Genomic DNA, 21,699 nt, shown 5'->3' on the forward strand with positions numbered 1-21,699 from the left:
TTTAACCACTTTTGGTTATGAAGGTGTGAGAGGTCATATGACAGTCCCACAGTAGATGAAGGTCCAAGGCTAGACTCGTTAGCTGAAAAGTCCTTTTCTGATGATTAGTCCAGTTACAACATGTAGCTTGATTTATGTTACATAAAACCTCAAAATTCCTTAATCCTAAACACTAACAATTTGACACAGGAAACTAATTTCAATAGACATCTTCTCCTGAAGCAAGAAAAGGAAGATATTCCTAAATCTATCTTTCATATACCTAAACCCATAAACATCTCACCATTAGTGTTAAGAAATAATTTGAGATTAAATTAAAATTTTCAAAATGTTTCCTAGCTGATAAAAAAGTATATATATTTAAACAGCAGGTACTAAAAGAGCACAACTCAGAGACGCAAGGGGTTCATTTTTTGAAACAACAGACTTAGAAACCAGCTATTGACTATTGCCAGCTTCTCCATTACAGACTGTAGCTGCAGATGCAGATACCCTGAATAGAGTTAGCAAGAATGTTGTTTAGTATGCAAGGCATATGCACACAAGATAAAACTTGTTCTGAACACTCTTTATCCAGCAAATAACACATTTTGTTGTCAGAATACTGCACAATGCTGAATTCAAACATGCTGAAATTAAAGTCTTAAGGATGAGCAAGACTTTACAGGGAAGTTCAATAGTGAAAGAGTCAAAAAGTAACAATTTTTATCATTAATTTACTGTCTTATATAAAATTTATTTAACCAGCATGGAATTCCTTTGTCTCTCCTTTAACTTGCTAAGATCTTTTACGTTACATAAGCCTTGCTCATGAATTTCCCATCAAAAGTAAACTGCACACCATTTCAAATATTTTCAAGCACCCCGAGTTCTTAATTTCCAAATTTCAATGTTTTTATTTCTTCTTTCCAAAAAAATACAAACCCTAAAGAATTAGGGCAGTTCCCTTATCTAACTCTTAAACCTCAAAAATCAGAGTTCTGCACATGTCATCACATTGCATTAACTCAGGAACAGTTTGCTTAGATAACCAGCTTTTAAAATGAGTCTAAGTATCTTAATGACTTCTATAGTCTATTGTGGTTTCTCAATGCTAAATATTGCCTTCAAAATTCTATTCCCATCTTAGAAGTATGGGAAGAGTGAAGTTACATTTCTATTTTCCTTCATGGCAGAGTCAACCCATGTTTTGTTGCCACATCTAACATCAAACTCTTTAGTGTACTAATATAGCATTTGTGAAATTATACCATTACCAGACCATTGCAACAATCTGGGCAAGATATAAGCAGCACTAGCCAAATGCATAAACACCTCCCAGTGCAAATTTGCCTTTCAAAACAAATTGTGCAACTAACATCATCCACTTATGCCTATTTTAAAACAATTTTTTTCTGTGCCCTCCCCTCTCAGTATACACCGTTATTCAAATTCTATATTTATTAGTCTAAACATAGTTCAAAATTCAGTTTTCCTTACCTTTATCACTCTGCCAATGCTTTGTTTCCAAAGTCGCTTTCTTCCGGCTCTAAACATTGTACTATTCTATCTAAGCATCAAGCACTGTATTTCAGGAACAAGCCCTAATCCATGGGGAAAGCTTCTACATTCATAATTTTGTACTCTCCCCAACCTTTTGTTTGCACTTGTTTTTTTCCTTTCAGTAGCAATGCCAAAATAACTCTGGAAAATATAGTAATGACATTAAAAAACCAGCACCTATTAACCTTATCTCTGTATTTAAAATTCAGTTCTAGTGTGCATACAAATTGCTAGAAAATTAAGTTGCACTAGCACAGAAACAAGAGGTCTCTAGCCACCAGAATTTACTGCCTATAGATTAGACCTTGAAAGCCACTGCTACCAACCACAGTGTTGTTAAGGTGATACTGCTTACATACAAACACGGTTGGTTACAATTCGTCGTACTCAAGGGCACCATAAATATTTGCAGAAGTCAATTTTACAACTGCTTCCCTGATTTGTGTTTAGCCTTCTGAAGCAATCCTTGTGTCAACAGGCATCTTTGTTTCCTTGTCACAGGTGACTGTTTAAATATACAGCAACAGTCAAGCAACTTTTAAATATGTTTTACCTACAGGTAAATTACTGTGTTTTCTATTCATGCTTTTATACAAGTATGTTCAGTTATACTTATTTTTCAGTTGTACAATGGTTGCTTAATACAGAAATTTTTCTTCAGCAAGAAATGTTAGGGTTTTTTCCTCCTAAAAGAGCTTTAATTTTTTTCCACTTCAGTGACTGAACATAGTCCAATGTCCTCTTGAAAATGCCAAGAAAAACAATCTAATTATCCAGTATTAGTAACAATAAAACAGACATTTTACAGATATTTCTGGCTTAAAATGTCTCTAAATATTTCTGCTTCCACTCATATCAATATGGGCAATGTCTAAAAGCACTTGACAGCCTTAGCATTGACAAAAATCACAAGTAAAAACCATTTTCTCTGCATTATCTAAATTTTCCCCACCTACTGTAGTCAAATCCAGTTGTGCATACATGTTTCAAAGAGAAAGACTGAAAAATTACATTTAGGGTAAAAATTAAACATCCACAGATTTCTCTGAACCCTTTACAGTGTTACAGTTTAAAATTAAACACGTTATTAAATATTACATATAAAGTTAATTCCTATGGATATATTCAAACCACTGAGGAATTAATTATTTACATTCTGTTGGAAAGAGTCCAGAGGAGAGTCACTAAGCTGATCACAGGACTGGAGCAGCTCTCTTGTGAAGACAGGCTGAGAAGGTGAGAGCTGTTCTGCCTGGACAAGAGCAGGCACTGAGGAGACCTTCCAGCACCAACCATTTCCTAACAGGGGCCTGAAAGAAGGCTGGAGGAACTTTTCACAGCAGCATAGTAGGGACAGGACAAGACCGAATGGCCTTAAGCTGCAGGACAGCAGGCCCTTCACTGTGAAGGTGGTAAGGAACTGGCACAGATTGCCCAGGGTAGCTGTGGATGCCCAGTCCTGGATAATGTTCAAGGCTGGCTGGATGGGGCTCTGAAAAATCTGGTCTAGTGGAAGGTGTCCCTGCCCATGGCAGAGAGGTTGGGACCAACTGATCTTTGAGGGTCCTTCCAACCAAAACCATTCTGTGGTTCTATACTTATTTGCATGATGTATGCGATTTCTAAAGTTAAAGCTCAGCCCAACAGACTTAACTTTGCCATGCAGCAATAAAAGTTCTTTTTTAAAAAATCTAGGAGAAAAAACCCTTACTTACATCTCTTGAAAAACCAGTTAAAAATCATGCATCTTTTTCCTAAAATGCTATTAATTCATAGCAAATAACTTAGAGAATCACAAAATTATGATAATTTTTTTAAATTTCCAAAAGTTATCTAGACCAGTCCTTTGCTCAGAGCAGGTCCCATTAGAGTGGATTGTTCAGAGATGTTTGCAAACTTAATATCTCTAAGGGTGGAAATTGTGCAACCTCGGGGGCTACATAACTGAGCCCATCATAACTTGACCATCCAGCATAAAGACTGTTCCCATCTAGCTGAAATCTGCCACGTTCCAGTTTGCGTATGCTGGGTCTCATTACCACAAACCTTAATGAAGCATTAATCAAGGGTTTAGCTCTGTTGTCTCTCTACCCTCTCGTTAGACAATTATAGGCTGCAATAAGATCTCCCCTTAGCCTTTTCTTCCTAAACAAGCAGAGTTCTCTCAGTGCCCACCACTGCTGCTTCCCATTTGTCTATACAGCCTACCATCTCACCAGAGAGGGCAATCAGGCTGCTCATGAAGAATGTGACACTGGTAAATCTATGATGGCTGCTCATAATCAGCTTCTTGGTGCTTCGTGTGCCATGAAATGCTTCCAGAACAGTTTGCTACACAACCTTACCAGGAACAGCTGACTGGTGTGCCATTCCCAGGATCCTCCCTTTTCTCCGCTTCATAGACAACAGGACACAGTCTTAAGCTGCACTAGCGGAGGTTTAGGTTGGACATTAGGAAGAATTTCTTCACAGAAAGGGTGACTAGACATTAGAATGGGCTGCCCAGGGAGCTGATGGAGTCACTGTCCCTGGAGGTGTTTAAGAAAGACTGGGTGTGTTACTCAGTGCCATGATCTAGTTGGCACGGTGGTGTTCAGTCATAGGTTGGACTTGATGACCTCAAAAGTCTTTTCCAATCCAATTGATTCTGTGACAGGTAAAACATTTGTCTTTTTCTAGTTATCAGGAACCTCCCCAGATCACTGTGGCCTTTTGAAGAGAGATGGGCCTCAAAATGACACTGGTTTCCTCTCTCAGGACCCTCAGGTATATCTTATCTGCCCCCATGGACTTCTATACAACCAATTGGCTTAAGTGCTCCCTAACACTACCTTTGGCTACCACAGATAATCCCTCATTTTTGTTCACTATGCAATGAGGCTTGAAGGTCTAAAAGAGCCAGAGGGCAAAGCCAGCTCATGCAAACTGATTTAAAAAGTCAGTGAAAAATTCAGCTTTCCCATGTTCTTTGTTCCTTAGTCTCCTGTTCCCCTGATCAGTGGACCTACATTTTCTTCTGCTGGCAGTGTATTTAAAAACTATATTATATTTTCCCTTTGCCCTCCTCACAAGTTTGAACACCAGCTGAGCTTCTTAACCCTATCTCTGTGAACTCAGACATTGTGCCTATATCCTTCCTGGGTGGCCCTGATCCTACTTCATCTCAAGCTTCTAAGGAACCTTGCATGTTTGTATTCATACCCTCTGTGTTCATCCATGCTAGCCTCCTACAAGGTCTCCTCTTCATTCTGCACATTGAATGGCCTCCCTGTGTGTTCCAATGATGTTATGCTTGCAGGTCACAAAACTTTCTTCAGCCCTGTTTCCTACTAGGGAAGTCCTTCATGGGTTCCCACCAAGAAGATTCCCTTAAGAAGTCAAAAATCTGATGTTCTAAAGTCCAAGGTTCTTTCAGGGTTTTAAGCTCCACAATCTCGTGATCCCTGAAGATAAATCTTCTCTCAAACTTCCCCATCTTCAACTAGTTTCCTCGTTTGTAAATGGTAAGCCTAACAGGGTATCTGTCAGCTCATTTATCATTTCCAAAAAGAAATAGCCTTCAAACTTTAGAAATCTCAGCCTTTTAACTAACTTGGAATGTGACATTTTTAGAATTAAAATGACTGTCAATCATGACTAGGATTAATATAACCCATGAAAGAAGCTCATATATGTCTTAATATCAAATAATCACAAATCATTACCTTACACAGAAACTCTCCTTGCAGCTGTAATATATCCTCAGAACCTTTGGGGCAGCCTGCATTTACAGTACTAGATTATACACTGATATTGGTTAGAGTTATTCAAAGATCATTGAAGTTTATAGAATTTAACTTCCTGTGATCTTCCATCTCATTAAGTTATATAAAAGAAAATGGAAAATAATTAAGTGGTTGAGACAGTGCTTAACTGCCATCATCAGGTCACTGCTGATGGGTCAAAAGCCAGACTTCCAGCAGAGCCACTTTGGCTTAAACTGCTATAAAAATACTGCCTTAGAAATTTGCTTTACATCCACTAGAGCATTAGATTGGATGGCATATAATGGCTATGTAAACGGGTCAAATAATCCAGGTCAATTTTTTTCAGATTTTTGACCAGAACACTTCTTGCTGAGGCAGAGTTTAACAAAGACTCCTTGTTCTATCCCAGTACCAGATTTGACCTACAGAAACAATTTTATAATTTGGGAAGAAAAGAGTTTTCTCGCAGATTTTAACCAACTTTAAAAAAACAAAAACCTCCTCTTTTACCTTTATTTTACTGGTGATACACCATCAGATCTGTAATTTGAAGAACACATTTCCTCTCCACATGCTTCAGGTGTGCAAGATCCATGGTGAAGTTGGATTCATTTTAATAATTTAATTTATACATTAATGGGGATCTTGTATTATAACTGAAAATTATAGAATTATTTTATTCTTGAATAGTTTTAGTCTGTCATATGTCTCTGGCTAACCTTGGCTCTGCTCTGCACCCACCAAAGTATTAAGTCAGATCTGGGGTAAATTACTGCTGTGCAGATGAGTAAAAAACTATGAAGCACACAATCAACTGTGTCAGAGAAACGCTTTTCAAACTAAAATAATGAGTTCTACTATTTTAGGAATTATGAAAGTTCATTTCCCAAAAGATTTTGTTCATGTTTGAGTATCAAAATTCATAAATGGGGTAACATCAGACTGGAGATCAGTCACTAGTGGGGTTCTGCAGGGCTCCATCCCCACAGCATGATGGGAAGAGTGGCAGACACTGCTCTCTTCTCTGTGGTGACAAGTGACAGGACCCAAGGGAATTGCCTGAAGCTCAGTAAGAGGAAGATTAGGTTGGATATCAGGAAAAGGTTTTTCACCCAGAGGGTGAGTAAACACTGCAACAAACCCCCCAGGGCAGTGGTCCCAGCACCAGCCTGACAGAGTTCTAGAAGCATTTGGACAAGGTTCTCAGGCACATGGTGTGACTCCTGAGATGTTCTGAGTAGGGCCAGGAGTTGTATTCGATTATCCTGATGGGTCCCTTCCAAGTCAGTATATTCTATGATTCTATGGCGTTTATTGTTAGTGTTACATGGCAAAGTTTTGGCAACGAGGGTTCTTTTACTGGGCAATAGTAGTAGTAGGAGATAGTAGTTAGCTACCATCTAGTGGTTAAAAGCTGAAAGTGTACATGATTTTCATGTTTTTTTTTCACAAAATAATCGATATACAACTTGAAATTGAAATGTTCTTTACAGACGATCACTGACAAATCACAGATGAAAATCTACACTGAATCTAACTGGAGGAACTTAAAGCAAAGGATATTCTACTCTGCTGCATTCTCTTGATACAGCTACAATGAAAATAACCACAGCTAAAGGTAGACATTACCTTGAGCTGCTTTCAAAGTCAAATAACACTGAGGCTTTAATACCTTGAAGGCAAGGATTTTTAACTGCTCTGCTGAGAAAAATTAAAAATTTAATATATTTAGTGATTTCCTGCACTAGTAGGCACATAGATCACTTGTCATTCCAAAAAAATGCTTTTTGTCTTAAAATATCTAACAAGTGTACAATTTGTCAGCCACCTAATATCTTCATCTCAAAAATATTTTTAAAAAAGGGAAAAAGAGAGAAAAAGAAAAGCTGTCATAGCTGAAAATTACACTTCTTACTTGCCTGATGAAGTAATAGATATGACTAAGACATTAACCATGTTACATTGCTATTCAACAAGGATTTTATGTGAAAGATAGTACTGCTTAAAGAACAAGCCTACCATGTAGGAAGTCCTAGTCTAATTCCCTCTTCTGCTTTAGGCAAAACATTTATTCTCACACGCTATGCTTCCCTCTTTGATCCACCACTAACAAAATAAAATTTAAAGATAAAACACATAATTATATAATTGACAGATAAATAATTAGCCTTCTGTTTACCAGGAAAAACAGAATGTGTGGACAGAAAATTGCCATTCAGGTAACCATGGAAGTTAAAAATTTTCCATTTTAAGGAACTACAAAACCTCACACCTTCTCTTTCCTGTTTCAAATTATGTGGACATTGTATCCATCATCTTAGCCAGCACAAGGATCAAAGGCAAAAATACTCTACCTCAGGATCTTCATACATCCCTAGCCAAACCAATCAGATCTTCAATATCCCTAGAAATGCAGACTAAAGAGAATGATAAATTCTCAGCATGCAAGTGAACACCAGGAAAGAAACAAGGCCCACCCAGATTCACTGGAAGATGAGAACACTCCTGAAATTAAAGGAATAGTTTTGGAAGAAACAATTTGGATAAACTTTGTGGCTTTTACTCTTAAATATTAGAGAGGAAATTTTAAACCTAGACTGAAGAAATATTATCAGGCCCTAAAGGCCATTTATTCTCAAAATACCTATTCACTTGTGTGGAGTACAGGGAGCTAATGGCATGATAAAGCAGAGGGTTCCACCTGTCACACTGCAAGCCATAGCAAAAGGCTGAGCAGTAAAATGTTGTCCTTTTGAACAAGGTGGGAGAAAACAGAAAACTAAAACAAGGACATAGGTGCTTTTACCTAAGCAGGAAAAATCCCAGGAACAAAGCTGGGGGATCAAACTAAGAAATGGCTGTAACAATAGCACTAGAAACTACTGGCATTAAGGAGGGTATCCACTGGTACCTTGTGCCATACATCAAGGTATTTACTACATAGGAAATGTGGAAAAGTGCACTTTTAAACATTGGTTTAAAAGATTTCAGTGTTCAAACAAGTTAGCGAGGCAACCAGAGCCCAACAGTATAAAGTTTCAGTCACAAACAAGATAGACACAGCATATGATATTACTGTCTGCCTAATTAGCCTGGAAATATTGACTGTGACATGCTGACAGTGACAAGAGGGGCACCCATGGCAGGGAACAGAATCAGCAAGTAACTTCAGCTGTATTCATATACACCTAGGAAATACCATTTCAGATTGCAATGCTGATACTAATTTTTTAGACATTGATAATAGAAAGTTCATAATTCAAAAACACATGAGGCCTCAGTGCCTAAAAAGGCACAATATCAGGTTCAAAATATTAGCATTCAAACAAAATACAAAATTTAGCAACTTCACAGCTGTAGAGGCCCAGAGAACCTGAACTGGTGACAAGATGCATTGTGGTGATGCATCCCCACATTCCACCCAGGCCTTATAGCAACCTGGGTGGTGTCCATTTACATGTTAACACATCATAAGAAAGAACTTCTCCTTTGCTTGAGAAGGAAGGCCAGAAGATAGAGCAGCACTTTTCCCTGAGAAGGAACCACAACACAGTACAGCACAAGTGCAGCAATGAGTGGGCATGAACTATAACATGGGAATGAGACACCAATGACCCCCAAAGCCCTCCAATGCCTTTCCATAATGGCCTGCATATGATAACTAACATACATAGAAAGAGAGAAATCTGTCCATAAAAAAGGTATTTCCCAAGCCTGGGCAGTGCCCCCCCAGGACCCTGGATGTCTCACTGGTGGACCGACACAGCTAGATCAATTCTTATCTGTTGGATCCATGCTGGAACCAGAAGTGATGATCATTTTCTCTTTTTCTCTGTTGTTTTCTTTCTTTAATTCTTCTCTCACTCTTTAATTTCTCTTGCTTTTCCTCTTTCTTTTCCTTTACATTCTCATTTTTTTTCTGTAATTAATCTCTCCCTCTTTAAATTTTTCTGCCCTTTCTGCCACACTTTTATCCAAACCCCTGTTGGGTGTTAATGTAGTAGGTCAGAGACTTGCACACCCATTTCCATCCAAGTGTGTAATTTACTAATAAAATTTTCTAATTGTCTGCAGACACGCTTACATTTTTTTGTTCCTGTTGACCAAAGAGCATTTACAAATCTTAGGGGCTTCCTTCCCCTTAAGGGTGGGTCATCACAACAGCACTAACAAAAGCTTTAGAAAAGCCAATGCATCTTCAAACTGGGGAACCACTAAAAGTAAGAAGATAGAAATAACTGCTAAAATAATTAAATCTTTGCAGACAACATGAAAACTATTTAAGAACAACATACTGAAAAAAGAGTGCAATTGCACAGTTTCTACCACAGAAAAATTTGAGAAAAAGCATTAGCCAGTCAGCATAGCTAAAAAGTAGAGCAAATGCCAGCAGGTATCCTCCAAAAAGCTGGAACAACAAAGACATGGAAAAAACCCAGATAAATTATAACCTGACAACTTAGACCAAGATGTATTTAGGCAAGATGAAGCAGACTGAATAATATCTGTTAAGAAATACAAAGTGGTGATAATGAGGTCCCTGCCATGGTGCACCATAATAATAGGAAATTTCCCACAATGTCTTAAAAAAAACCATGGCATTGCAAGACTTGGGAGTGCTGTTGGATAAAAGGCTGCACATGACCCAGCAATGTGCTCTTGCAGCCCAGAAAGCCAAATGTGTCCCAGGCTGCATCCAAAGCAGTGTGGGCAACAGGGGAGGGAGGGAATTCTGTCCCCCTATTCTTCTCTGGTGAGATCCCACCTGCACTGCTGCAACCAGCCCAGGAAAGACATGGACCTGTTGGAGTGAGTTCAGAGGAGGGCCAAGAAGATAATTAGAGGGATGGAGCACCTGCCCTATGGTGAAAGGCTGAGTAAATTGTGTTTGGTCAGCCCAGAAGAGAAAAAATGCTTTGGGGTGACTTAACTGTGGCCTTCCAGCACCTGAAGGGAGTTCACAAGAAAGACAAAGAGGGGCTTTGACTTCTGTCATGTAGTGACAGAACAAGAGGAAATAGAGTCAAACTGAAAGAGGTTAGATTTATATTAGACATTAGGAAGAAAATATTTACTGTGAGGAAGGTGAGACAACAGAACAGATTGCCCAGAGAAGCTGTGGGTGCCCCACCCCTGGAGGTGTTCAAGGTCAGGCTGGATGGGGCTTTGTGCAACCTAGTCTACTGGATGGTGTCCCTACCCATGGCAAGGGGGTTGGAACTAGATGTTGTTTAAGATCCCTTCCAATCCAAACCATTCTATGATTCTATAAGAAAGCAATAGAAGGGTACTACACTTGTATCTATTTTTGCTGCAGAATTCAGTATTTTCTTCACAGAAACCTCCCATTACTGAGACAATATATTGGGGCTAGATTATGAGTTTATAAGCTAAAAAAGAAAAAAATACTTGTCATTTTTTTTCTAAATGAATGAAAATTAATGCCTCAGATGGCTAGATGCCCAAAAATTGCAAAGGAACTCAGACAAAAGAGTAAAACTTCTTAATGTGACATGTACTCTGCACCAATATCAGAGGACTGGGCACTGGATAATAAAATAAATGCACACCTTCAGGGCTAGCTGAATGAGAAACACCTGACAAGGAAGCTTTGGCAGGTAAAGTAACAGGCATTATATTAAAGCATATAATTAAGAGGCAGCTCAAATTATTTAATTTCCAAAGGAAAACCCAAAAAGAGTTTTGTGAAAGAGAGACACACTCATCATGAACTGCTGAGGTTCACTAAAGAGGTTAATAACCATTAATGAAAAGAAGATTGAGCTAAATTATACAAATTTGCAAATAAAGCTTTCAGAAAGATCAGTTGTCAAGTGCTTTTAGGAAAAGCATAAGGGAAATTACCTTCAAAGATAGAGACTTGATTAAATGTTGGCATGGAGAGGCCGGAAAAAAAATGAATAGTTAGATCTTACAGCAACAGTTTTAAGGTGTAAGTGGAGCGCTCCAGGCATCTGCGCAGTAAGTGAAAAAAGGAAAAGCAACAAGAGTGACATCTGCAGACAAAAGTATGTTATTCAAGGTAATAAGGAGGAACACAAAGAATTACAGAATCTTCCAAGACTGAGCAACTATGGTGTTTTAGAATGGCAAATGAAAATTCAGTGTAAACAAATGGGAAAATAACAAATCTAAACCAAAATTCACATCACAATTATGGTCTCTGAACCAATCATTACCACCATGAAGCCTATTTCTACCTTTGTGAGCAACTGGCTAACATACAGAAATTAGTAATCATCCTAATTTAAGGGGTCATAATCACTACTAGTTAAAATTTCCCTTTTTCATTAAGTGTGAGATAAATGCACGGTCTAAAAAATACAAAAGATTACTGGAGACAAGTTTTTAACAACATTTCCATATTAGGCATATTAGATGATGAAATAGAAATTTGTGCAAAATGCGACTTCTTCTATCACTATAAAGGTCAAAAAATTTATTTGTACTTTTTCTAGATCAGCATGGGAGGCTGGACAAACTCATTATTTATGTCATTTATCACTTTTAAGTAGCAATACTTTTACAGATATTAACTACTTTCTACAAGCTGTTTTGTTATCCTTTTAAGTGAAGGTAGTGATGTTTGTAGTTGTTTGTATTTTCTGTTCTACCTCCATTTATTTACTTGAGTTGGAAGGGGATTCAGCAGCACAAGCCTTAAAGACACATGCCTGATTTTTTTTTTCTGCGATGCATATCACATAAGTAAATCAATAACTAAAAGCTTGGTTGTACCTGTAAAGTTTCTGGGTAGCTTAGCTCTATAAACTAAATGTTAATTTGGATATTTTGCTTTCCATGGAATAGCCAAATATAAAATTTGCCAATTAAAAACTCACATTTTAATCTGGCTATCAATGGATATCAGACAAGGTCTTTGATTCAGGCCCTGCAAGTTGTTCCATGTCCCAGAACTATTGTAACCTTAGTTGACAGCACCGAAAGAACACCTGGATCCACAGAGAAGCAACCAAACAGATATGGAACCTTTTCTTCCCCTTTTAGTAATATTAATATTTGGGAGGATCTATTGCTGTGCTGAATTTAGGCTTTTTCACCACACTCTTTTACAGTTTTTTAAAGTTGTTCAGACACAACTGAACTAAACTGCTCTACAGCTTTTTAAATCTCCATTGACAGGTGCACTGAGCTCACAGAGTAACTCCTTTGACCTACAGATCACAAGAAAAGCACTTCTTAAGCTCCAGAGACAGAAGCAAGCCCACAGCTGAGACATGATGTACTAGTACTAAGTGATAAAATAATTTAGGATGAGAAAAACTTTAAATACAGTCCAGCCGTAAAAGTTTGACCATACAGCAAATAAGATGTAAATAACTTGTGCACTACATATCTATGCCATTACAGATTTTCATAAAAAAAGTACAATTTCCACTGTACTGTATCACCCGGGTATACACAGTATATTCATTAAAACAGTTCAGTAGCTTGTTGGTTTTTTCCAATCACTTGGAAGTTATTTAAACCTCCAGCTGTCCTTTGGACCATTCCTACCAGTCTTAGTTTGAGGTCTGCCTACTGGATCATCTTTGAAAAGAGCGTGATGCATTAAATAAAAATAGAAGTTGCATGCCACTTCTTCCACAAGAACTCAGGAAGAGATATTTGTCCAGCTGTGTTACTAGCTCATCCAAGAAGTCTTCAGTTTGAAAGCATTGAAAGTAAAATACCTTCTTGGTTTTCTCTCTCCTCTAATTTACTAATACACATACAACTAAAAGAAATTAAATTCTTCCACACGTGCTTTCAAAATGTAGAAAGTGATGGGGGAAGTGTTTTTATTTTGTGAGGTTATGACATTTTAAATTAATATTTACTTCCAAGTAGTCTTTAAGAATGCCTTACTCATTTTTCAGTCTATTGGGCTTATTTACAACCAAACAAAATTTCATTTAATGCAACTTTTACCTGCTCGTTTCCTTAAAATTTAAGTTTAATAAAAAGTTAATTAAACAGAGCTGCAGCAACTAAGTATATTTAATTCATGCTACCCAATTCTGTGACTAATAACAAAAAAAAAACAAACAAACAAAAAAAAAAACAAAAAAAAAAAAAAAAAAAAAAAAAAAAAACAAAAAAAACCCAAACCACTTGGCTATTTTTAATAGTAGCAACAGTGGCATGAAGATGAAGAACATAATGCTTACCCACCAGCCAATGCAGTAGTGTTGGCTTTCATACTGGTTCTCTTTCTCTGGAGAAATAAAAAGGTAATAAACAAAGCCATAGATTCAATTTCTTTTCCACACTGTAATTCTTTTTTCTCCTCTCAGTCTTTCATTCTTTCTGAAACCAGTCATCCTCTAACAAGGCACTTCTCTATGCTCCAAGAATAAGTGACTTTTTTATTTATTGATGAACCTAAGATTTAGATTACTACCTTTACTGGACCTCTGGAGGCTCTCCCCTAACAAACCATTGTCTTGAGACTTCTCTTTCACTTAGTACTTCCAGTGCCTTTTTCCCCAACCATGATCCCATGACGGCAATATAGCAAGCTGGGGCAGGGGGAAGGTAATATCTAAACCCCTTAATTTAAATTTTTCTTAAGATTTAAAATTACTTGTAATTGAATTCTGTTGTAACAGTCCTCCTGAGAAAACAAAGTAAGGTTCCAAAAGCTTTTCCCCAAAGTTACTGCATTGTCTACATGTGGCTAAATCAACACTCTTGAAAACTTTGCTTCTCAGCTTTTAGCAGGAATTCCCACTTCACTACAGTTAAATAATTGTCCAGAGGCCTGTTCATATTGTCTGGGAGGGATATAAAATAACCCCACCACAGTTAAAGGCTAAGCTCACTGCTTTGTTGAGACTGTTACAATCCCTTCATGTATTTTAGTAGATTTGAACTTCAGCTTTTAAAGCCCAACAAACCTGAAAAAAATTTTATGGCATGGTACTTTCAGGTGCTTTCACCTCAGTAACACCAAAGGTTTATAGTTCTGTAGTCTTGCACCCAAGCTGTTTTCCAGAGCCTCTGTGGGTAGGATTTTTTGTCTCCTTTGCTGTTCCGGTGCTAATACTCTTGTGTTGTTATTCCCTGTGGCCTGCATCTGCAAACCCCTAAAGTGCTGTTGCCATGCATATAAGAAGTCATTCACTCTGGCAAAAGGTCACCCTTCCACACTTCCTCTTTTCTTTGCTTTTTATCTTTGATGATTTTAGATTACATTAGGAAAAAACAAACAGAGTGGAAAATGGTCATAGAGATGCTTGATTACTATTACTGGATAACATGGGTGGAAAGAAATTTAAAAACTAGTAAGCAACATTTACATTTGATTGGCATACTCCAATTAAGTCATAATAGGGAGTTTGGACAAGTCCCAAGGAAAAGAGAGTGCCTAGTGTCATTCCTAATTTTATCCCTGCCACATGCTGCACTGGAGGCATAGACAGGCCAGTCTAAGAGAGTGCTCAGCAGGCACCCATTTCCTGGCCACACTGGTGGAGGGCACTGTCACTCTCTCCCCCACCATTCTGCTGGTTTTTACATTTCCCTCAAAAAATAAATCTTTCATCTTTACAGCCAATGAATGCCACCAGCTAAAAAATCCTGCTAATAAATCCTTGCAGAAAGATCTTTTCATTTATACATAATTTGTAAACACACAACATTTAATAGAAAACCAAGAGTAAAATAAATTATTTCATACAAAGGAGTTCTGTGCTTCTTGACCTGATTTGTATTAATAAACAGTTCACCACATACAATAAGCATTCTTCTTGAAGAGGTCAAAAACTTTGAAAAAAGAAAACAACTTGGAGCAGGATGAAGGGAAGTTTTAATTCTTTATTAAACTAAAGACCATTATAAATAGATTTGAGAAATCTCAATTTCCACCTTTTACATTTTTGCATCTTAAAACATGCCAAATGAAGTTCATGAGAGGCAGAACGCATGTTATTTTCTCCATGCTAGACATTTAAAATGCTTTTGGTATATAGATTTTTAGGAATAAAATGGTAAAGCAGGAGAAACTACTGACTCAAACTTCTGGCACCTGATCACAAATCCAAGTTATGATCTCATAATCCCTTAGCAGCTGGAGCTTGAATACTCCACCCTCTATTATCTGCTAAACAAAACACTTCCATAGTAAAAATCTGATTTTTCTTTAAATTTTTTGTGTTTGTGGAACACTATGTGTTCCATGCTGTGGAAAAACCTGGTATATTTTCTTTTGTAAACTATTACCTAAAATACAAAGGCTTGAGTCCCATATGTCAGTCAAAAAATCCCAGCTTCTTCTACATGCTGATAATTGAAGTAATTTAAGTTAGTCTAAAATTTGCAATTTAGACCATTCTTCAACCTGCTGTAACAACAATTACACTCATAGGTGCTAGTCACAACAACCATATGGGAATCACAAACTGACTAGGAAAATATGATTTGGTGCACAGATTGAAAGACAGAGCTCCAAAATCAGCAACATGAAGGATTTATAGCTCCAAGAATCTGAAGTTTCTAATATTTTCATACAACATACTAATATTTCTTTTTCTTCTCATGATACTTTAGCAATGTCTTCAGATTTTCTAGGAGTTCTGAATGCTTCAAACATCCTCAGAGAGGACCTCTCCTTTCTGTTTCCTTAGCTAAGCAGAAAGACACCTGATTTGAGTACAATTAGAATAGATACTTGAGGACAAAGTGCATTCAAAATAGTAGGTGAAGAGGGTTGAGGTTTTTTGTCCTGCAATAGCCTTCAAGAAGTCTTTTGTAACTCAGCCTGCCCTTAATCTTAGACAATGTAAGGAATGTCAAGTGCCACTCTCTGCATTTAGCCTTTTTGTTCACTTTTAATCCAGTTTTCCTAATACTCTGTGTGCTGGGTTTGGATGAAGTAAATTTCTCCCTGGCTACTGGTGCAGGGCCATGTTTTGAATTTGTGCAGGAAGCAATGTTGATAATTCAGGGATGTTTCAGTCACTGCTGTGCAGTGCTTAGTCGGCACTAAGGTTTTCTTACCCCACCAACAAAAGGCTTGGGGAGCACCAGAAGCTGTGAGGGAGCACAGCCACAACGACTGACATAAGGGGTATTCCAGACTACATGGCATCATCCTCAGTATATAAAGCAGGGGGAGAAGGAGAAAAGGGAGACAATCAGAGAAATGTTTGCCTTCCCAAATCCCATTACATGTGATGGAGCCTATAGGAAGTGGTGAATGCACTCCTTAACCTGCTTTGCTTGCTTGCAGGACTTTTTTTTCCTTATTAAACCATTTTTATTTCAACCCACAAGTTTCTTCACTTCATCCCAGTGCAAGGAGAGATGCAGATGAACTCTTGTATGGACCTTATTTGCCAGCTGGGTTAAACCATGACACCCTGCAATCTACTGGGTACCACAGGAACACGACAACATGGGAGGCATGCTATTATTTCCAGAAACTGGGAATTTGGGAATATGGGTATTATGCCCCTTTCTGTTGTGCAGTTAAACTAGACCAGCTGCAGCATTAGCTTCATCATTAGCAGAGCCACTGCACAGGGGCAGAAGGTGTTCAGTGTTACCTCTTTCACTGTGGTTCAAGCCCAGATCCCCACTTCAACACTCCCTTCAGGTATTTTAAACATCTACTCAGAAACCTACAAGCAAAACCAGTTATTTTCCAATAACCAAACATTTCCCTTTACGCAACTTTAGCAATAGAGGAAGTATAGATTGCAAAATTCAACATTACATAAACAAATGCCAAAACCTATTCAATTCCTCTAAAGTGGCAATAATGCAAAGTTATAGTTATCCTGGGCTTTTTGGTGTATACATGAGCAGCCTATGTCTTCCAACCATGTCAGAGAGGAATTGGCCCCTTGATGCTAAATTAAGCGTTTCTGGAAAAAGCAGGACTGCTAGTGCCTGCTTAACACACACTCACAGTAAAAAGCTGCAATTGTTGCTGAGCAACCAGAGCTGTGCTATTGCTGTGTCCCCAGCTTACCATCTCTCCCTGCACATTCAGAGGGGAGGGGGTTGGACACAGCACCCTGTAGCTGCTGGCTATTAAACCTCTTTCTGCTTCTGTGGCACATAATTGTTATTTTTCACGAAGTATCATTCTTGATGTATTTGGAGTACGACACATTGTCTGATCTAGGTTAAGTGACAGAGGTCTTTCTTATCTGTAAATCTTCCGATTATTAATTGTAATGATGAAATATTCCTTCATTACCAGTCACAGTTCCTTGGAAATGCTCCTTCTGTCTGTTTAGCAGTTTGAAATATTATCTGGTTACTGAAAACTGAAACCAGTAAGGACCCATGGCATTCTTTTAACCAGTCACAGCCTGATCGTGACTAAAAAAATCCTTCTTTCCCTTTTAAACATATGATGTTACATTTTATCCAAATATATTTGGCAAATATATTGGTTTATTGCTCATTCATCCCTGTATTCCAAACAAAACAGCATCATTCTGTTTTCTTTCGATTAGAAAGGCATGCTAGACAATTCATTAACTCTACACATAGTTCTCATGCTACTGCATCAATTCCTCTCTCCATTGCTGTGTAATCTTTAATTTCTGGTAGTATCCTACTGGTGATGAAAACAAAAGAGAGCTTCTTCCATCTTCCAGCAGGTTAGCCATCAGCCTTTGCTAAGCTTACTTCAGCCATCTTACACTACAGTAACAGCCTGTTTCATGCAATTTGCTGCTTGCTGCAACATTCCGAATCAGTATTCAGTAGTTTCTGCCAGCAGCAAACAAGTGGATCCTTTTGAATCTGATTAAATATGGCCAATCATTGCTTAAAAAATTGCAAGCCCAGAAGTCAGAAAATTTCTCTTCATTGGGCATTGAAGAAGCAGTTCCATCCTTTCATCCACTTTTTCTTTCCAGTTCCCACACCTTAACCATCTCTCCTTGCAACTTTGCATGCATTCTCAGAAAAATACACATCATGTAGCTTCCAGCTCCTGTTCATTTTGATATATGCTGCTGAGTGCAGGATTTTTCTTAGTAACGACTTGCAAGATTATGACTGCTCCAGCGTGTGTACGTGAATTCAGTGACCTGTAACAACCTGCCTTTGGCAGAAGCTGAAAGCATGGCCTCTTCTATATATTGTTTCAGTAAAGAAACTCTAATAAAATTGAAGAATTGTCTTCCATCAGGACAATCCCAAAATCATGGCATATAGAATTAGGCTGAAGTTGTATCTTTTATTGGCAAGGAAAGCATTTTATTTCTTTCAGTAAAGTTATTGCCAAACAGTTGTCACAGTCTTAAACCTTTTCACATATTTTCACTGACAAATCAAATGTTTTTCCCTGTTTGCACTTCTGGTATTGAGCAATTATTAGTGCCCTAATTTTTTTTCCCTGCAAAACTGCCAATAACCGGGAGATGTTTGTTAGGTACTTCCCATTATTATTTTAAAAATCCAATATCTATCCAGTGGGGAGGCAGTGGAAAGGGGATTTGCTTTTCCACAAGGGCTACTGCACCTGGACATCCCAAGACTTAAGGCAGAATTTAAAAGGTTAACAATAATAATGGTTTGTTTATTAAAAACTCCTATTAGGGCAAGTTACACTACACAAAAGTACTTAGTGGTTGAAGTGTAGAATAAGTTCTCTTATCTCTGTCTTCCGCCATTCCCTGCAAAACATAGGCTGCATTCTGACACTTTTGGTTATTGAAAAGGTACATCATCAAGCCACATTCTATAAAAGAGAAAATAAAGCAAGATACAGATTGCTTACTTATAAAGATTTCATTCCCACGCTGCACAAAAGAAGGTTTCTAGCACATGAAGGTGTAAAATGATAAATGTAATCAACTATACATTAAAAAAAAATCTATATACATCATCTCATAGGCACAAATTTAAAGGAAAAAAGTAGGAGTCAAATACTCAACTGAATAAAACATTAAAATTCAAATGCATGTTAATAAGTGAGTGTGGCTTTGTTTTTATCCCTAGCTTCACATATCAAATACCTAATTAATTACATTTTAATTACCTCTTATAAACCAAATAATATCTTTTTTTCTGAAAGTTTAACATACTTTAGATTATATTAACACAGCATTTGCTGGAAAATTTTAAGTTTTGGTAGGACAGCCTTCCTGGTAAAAAAGTTACTCTTGTAAGAGATAAGCACAACTACTTTTTAAGTATGGAATTGTACAGAAATAGCAGCTCAAATGCATCTGGAACATGTCCCGGTAACTATTGCAAAATTTAAGAATAAGAGGTACTTGTATTGCTTTAGCATACATTTAGCATTATGGGAATCTATATGGAATCCAACCATCCCTAGCATCTATGAACTACACACCCCCACCAGGAAAAGGCAATCAAGTTAGCTCCCATCAATAGTGAAAGGCCATACTTGAAACTTCTCTGCTTGTAGATACATCAAGGACTCAGCCAAAACAAAGGGAAAACAAACAGTTTATAAGAAACAGTTTTATTAACTGTGTTAATCCTTAAAATAATGTTGATGTATGTTGCCACTCAACAAAGCTAGTAATAAAGTAACTACCAGAGTGGAGCTGAAAGGAACAGACTTCCAGTGTGATGTGGGAAACCGGAATTTGCACGATTCCTCTTTTTACTGGCGGACTACAGAACACCCTATGGTGTGCGAAAGCACATGCGTTACTGCTTTCGTACGTGAAGCCTTGCCACGAGACGAGTAATTGCCATTGGAGACACCTGCCCCCTTCAAGAGACATCAACGCGTAGTTTGTTTATGAGCAGTAAAAGCTTGAATTTCATCACAGATAAAAACGCCTCCGAGGAGGAGACAAAACTACGCCTGGTTATCTGCAGTTCTGAGCGCAGCCCTCAGCAGAACAGGGGAGAAGCGGTGCCCGCCGCTCCTCACGGGGCGCAGCAGCTCCATAGCTCCCTTTCCCGCGCAGGCTGCGGGACTTTCCGCACCCCGCGAGCCGCCTGCCCCGGGGCTCCCTCCCTCCCTCGCTCGCTCTCCCTGCGCGCTGTTCCCGCAGCCCGGGCGGCCCCCCGCGCCCCGCACCTGCAGCGAGTCCGCGCCGCGCTCCGCCGGCTCGGGGGGCTGTGCCCGGGGCCCCGGGCGGGCGGCAGCCGGCACCTGCGGCTGCCCCGCCGCCGCCTCCATCGCCCGGCGCGCTCGCCTTGGCGAGGAGCTCCCGCCGCGGCCCCCCGACGTCAGGTGGGCGCGTTTTGAACTTCCCCGCCCAGCCCAAGGCAGCCCCGCTTCCCATGGAAACGGGCTGCCGGCGGCTGGGAGATCCGCGCACAGCGGGACCGCCGCCAGAGCCTGCAGCGACGCAGAAATCCCCGCTCCCAGCGACCGCCCTCCAGCGGGAACCGCCGGCAAAAACACCCTCCGGCTGCCAGGGTGTCACACCTTATTACCGCCCTAAAAGCCAAAACTTGTATCGGGTCCAGCTTAATACTACAGACAGAGCGAGATGATCTCACCTTTAACATCTCCCAGATGTTTGCATTTCTGCAGCCCTCTCATCTGGCATGTATGAGGGAGGCAGGAGAGGTAAAAGCTCCAAATGCCGCTATTTTAACTGCTTGACAAAAGAGCAATGAAATTTAATACAGCTGGATGCTACAGGTGCACATCTTTCTACTAATTGGATAACGCAGGGAGGGTTGCCCTTTTAAATGACCAGAGGAACTCATCCTTATCAGGTTTCCGCACTCTTCACTGCCAGAAGGTAGCAGTGAAAATAAAGAGCTTGCTGACACTCTGTTAGACATGCTGATGGTTCATGCATAAATCAAATTCTAAGGGTATTCATAGATTAATCTATCCCCAAGAAAATCTCTTCCTCCTTCTGACAAAAGATAGATACAAGCCAGGGTGGTAATTGCACTATAGGCAGTGGTTACAATGCATCACAAAAGTACTGAAAGATGACTAAGATAAAATATACATGAAGGACAGATTAAATATGTACAACCTGACACTGAGGCATCAGCAGCTTTTGTTCACCCACAACCTATGGCAACCCATCCTCAGGAATGTGAAAATTAAATATTAGGAGTAAAACACAGATAATTCAGGAGCAGAAAACCTGAAATTCTTTACAGAATAGTGTAAGAAACCCAATGCCCAGACTTGAGACAGGTATTTCACTTTGCAATGTGTTTCTCTTCTGTTTCTTTTGATGTAATTTGAACTCTGGATAAGCGAGTCTCCTGCTCATCTTTTATGGAAGCATACATACACAACGCTGCAAAAAACCTGCAGAAGCCCCATGTCTCAGCCCAAGAATTCCTCATCATCCCTTAACAGGATTTTCCACCTATTCTTTAAACTCTCTGGAAGGCAAACATATGCAAACTTCCCAAGGGGCATGGTCCAGTTCTCATTTGCCCATTTCTTTTTTTTTTTTACTAATAT

General features: G+C 38.9%; 1 protein-coding gene across 8 annotated transcripts in view; it reads right to left on the reverse strand.

Annotated features, from left to right (window-relative positions):
• Window positions 1–20,491, reverse strand: part of LOC110481007 (dynein axonemal heavy chain 5) — a 141,547-nt gene extending 121,056 nt beyond the window's left edge. For 7 of the 8 annotated variants that reach the window (XR_014955914.1, XM_085581150.1, XM_085581145.1 and 4 more), the window contains exon 1: window positions 20,335–20,491. Coding sequence is in view for 7 of the 8 variants with exons in the window: in XM_085581150.1 (XP_085437276.1) it covers window positions 20,335–20,436 (102 nt within the window). In the remaining variant the exon portion in view is untranslated. Of the gene's footprint in view, window positions 1–1,479; window positions 11,086–20,334 lie in introns of those variants that run through there. The other variant, XM_085581146.1, reaches the window with a different exon arrangement.
• Window positions 20,492–21,699: the final 1,208 nt, after the last annotated feature.

The sequence above is a fragment of the Lonchura striata genome, chromosome 5, assembly GCF_050655825.1.
Source record: "Lonchura striata isolate lonStrDom1 chromosome 5, ASM5065582v1, whole genome shotgun sequence".
Classification (NCBI taxonomy): domain Eukaryota; kingdom Metazoa; phylum Chordata; class Aves; order Passeriformes; family Estrildidae; genus Lonchura; species Lonchura striata.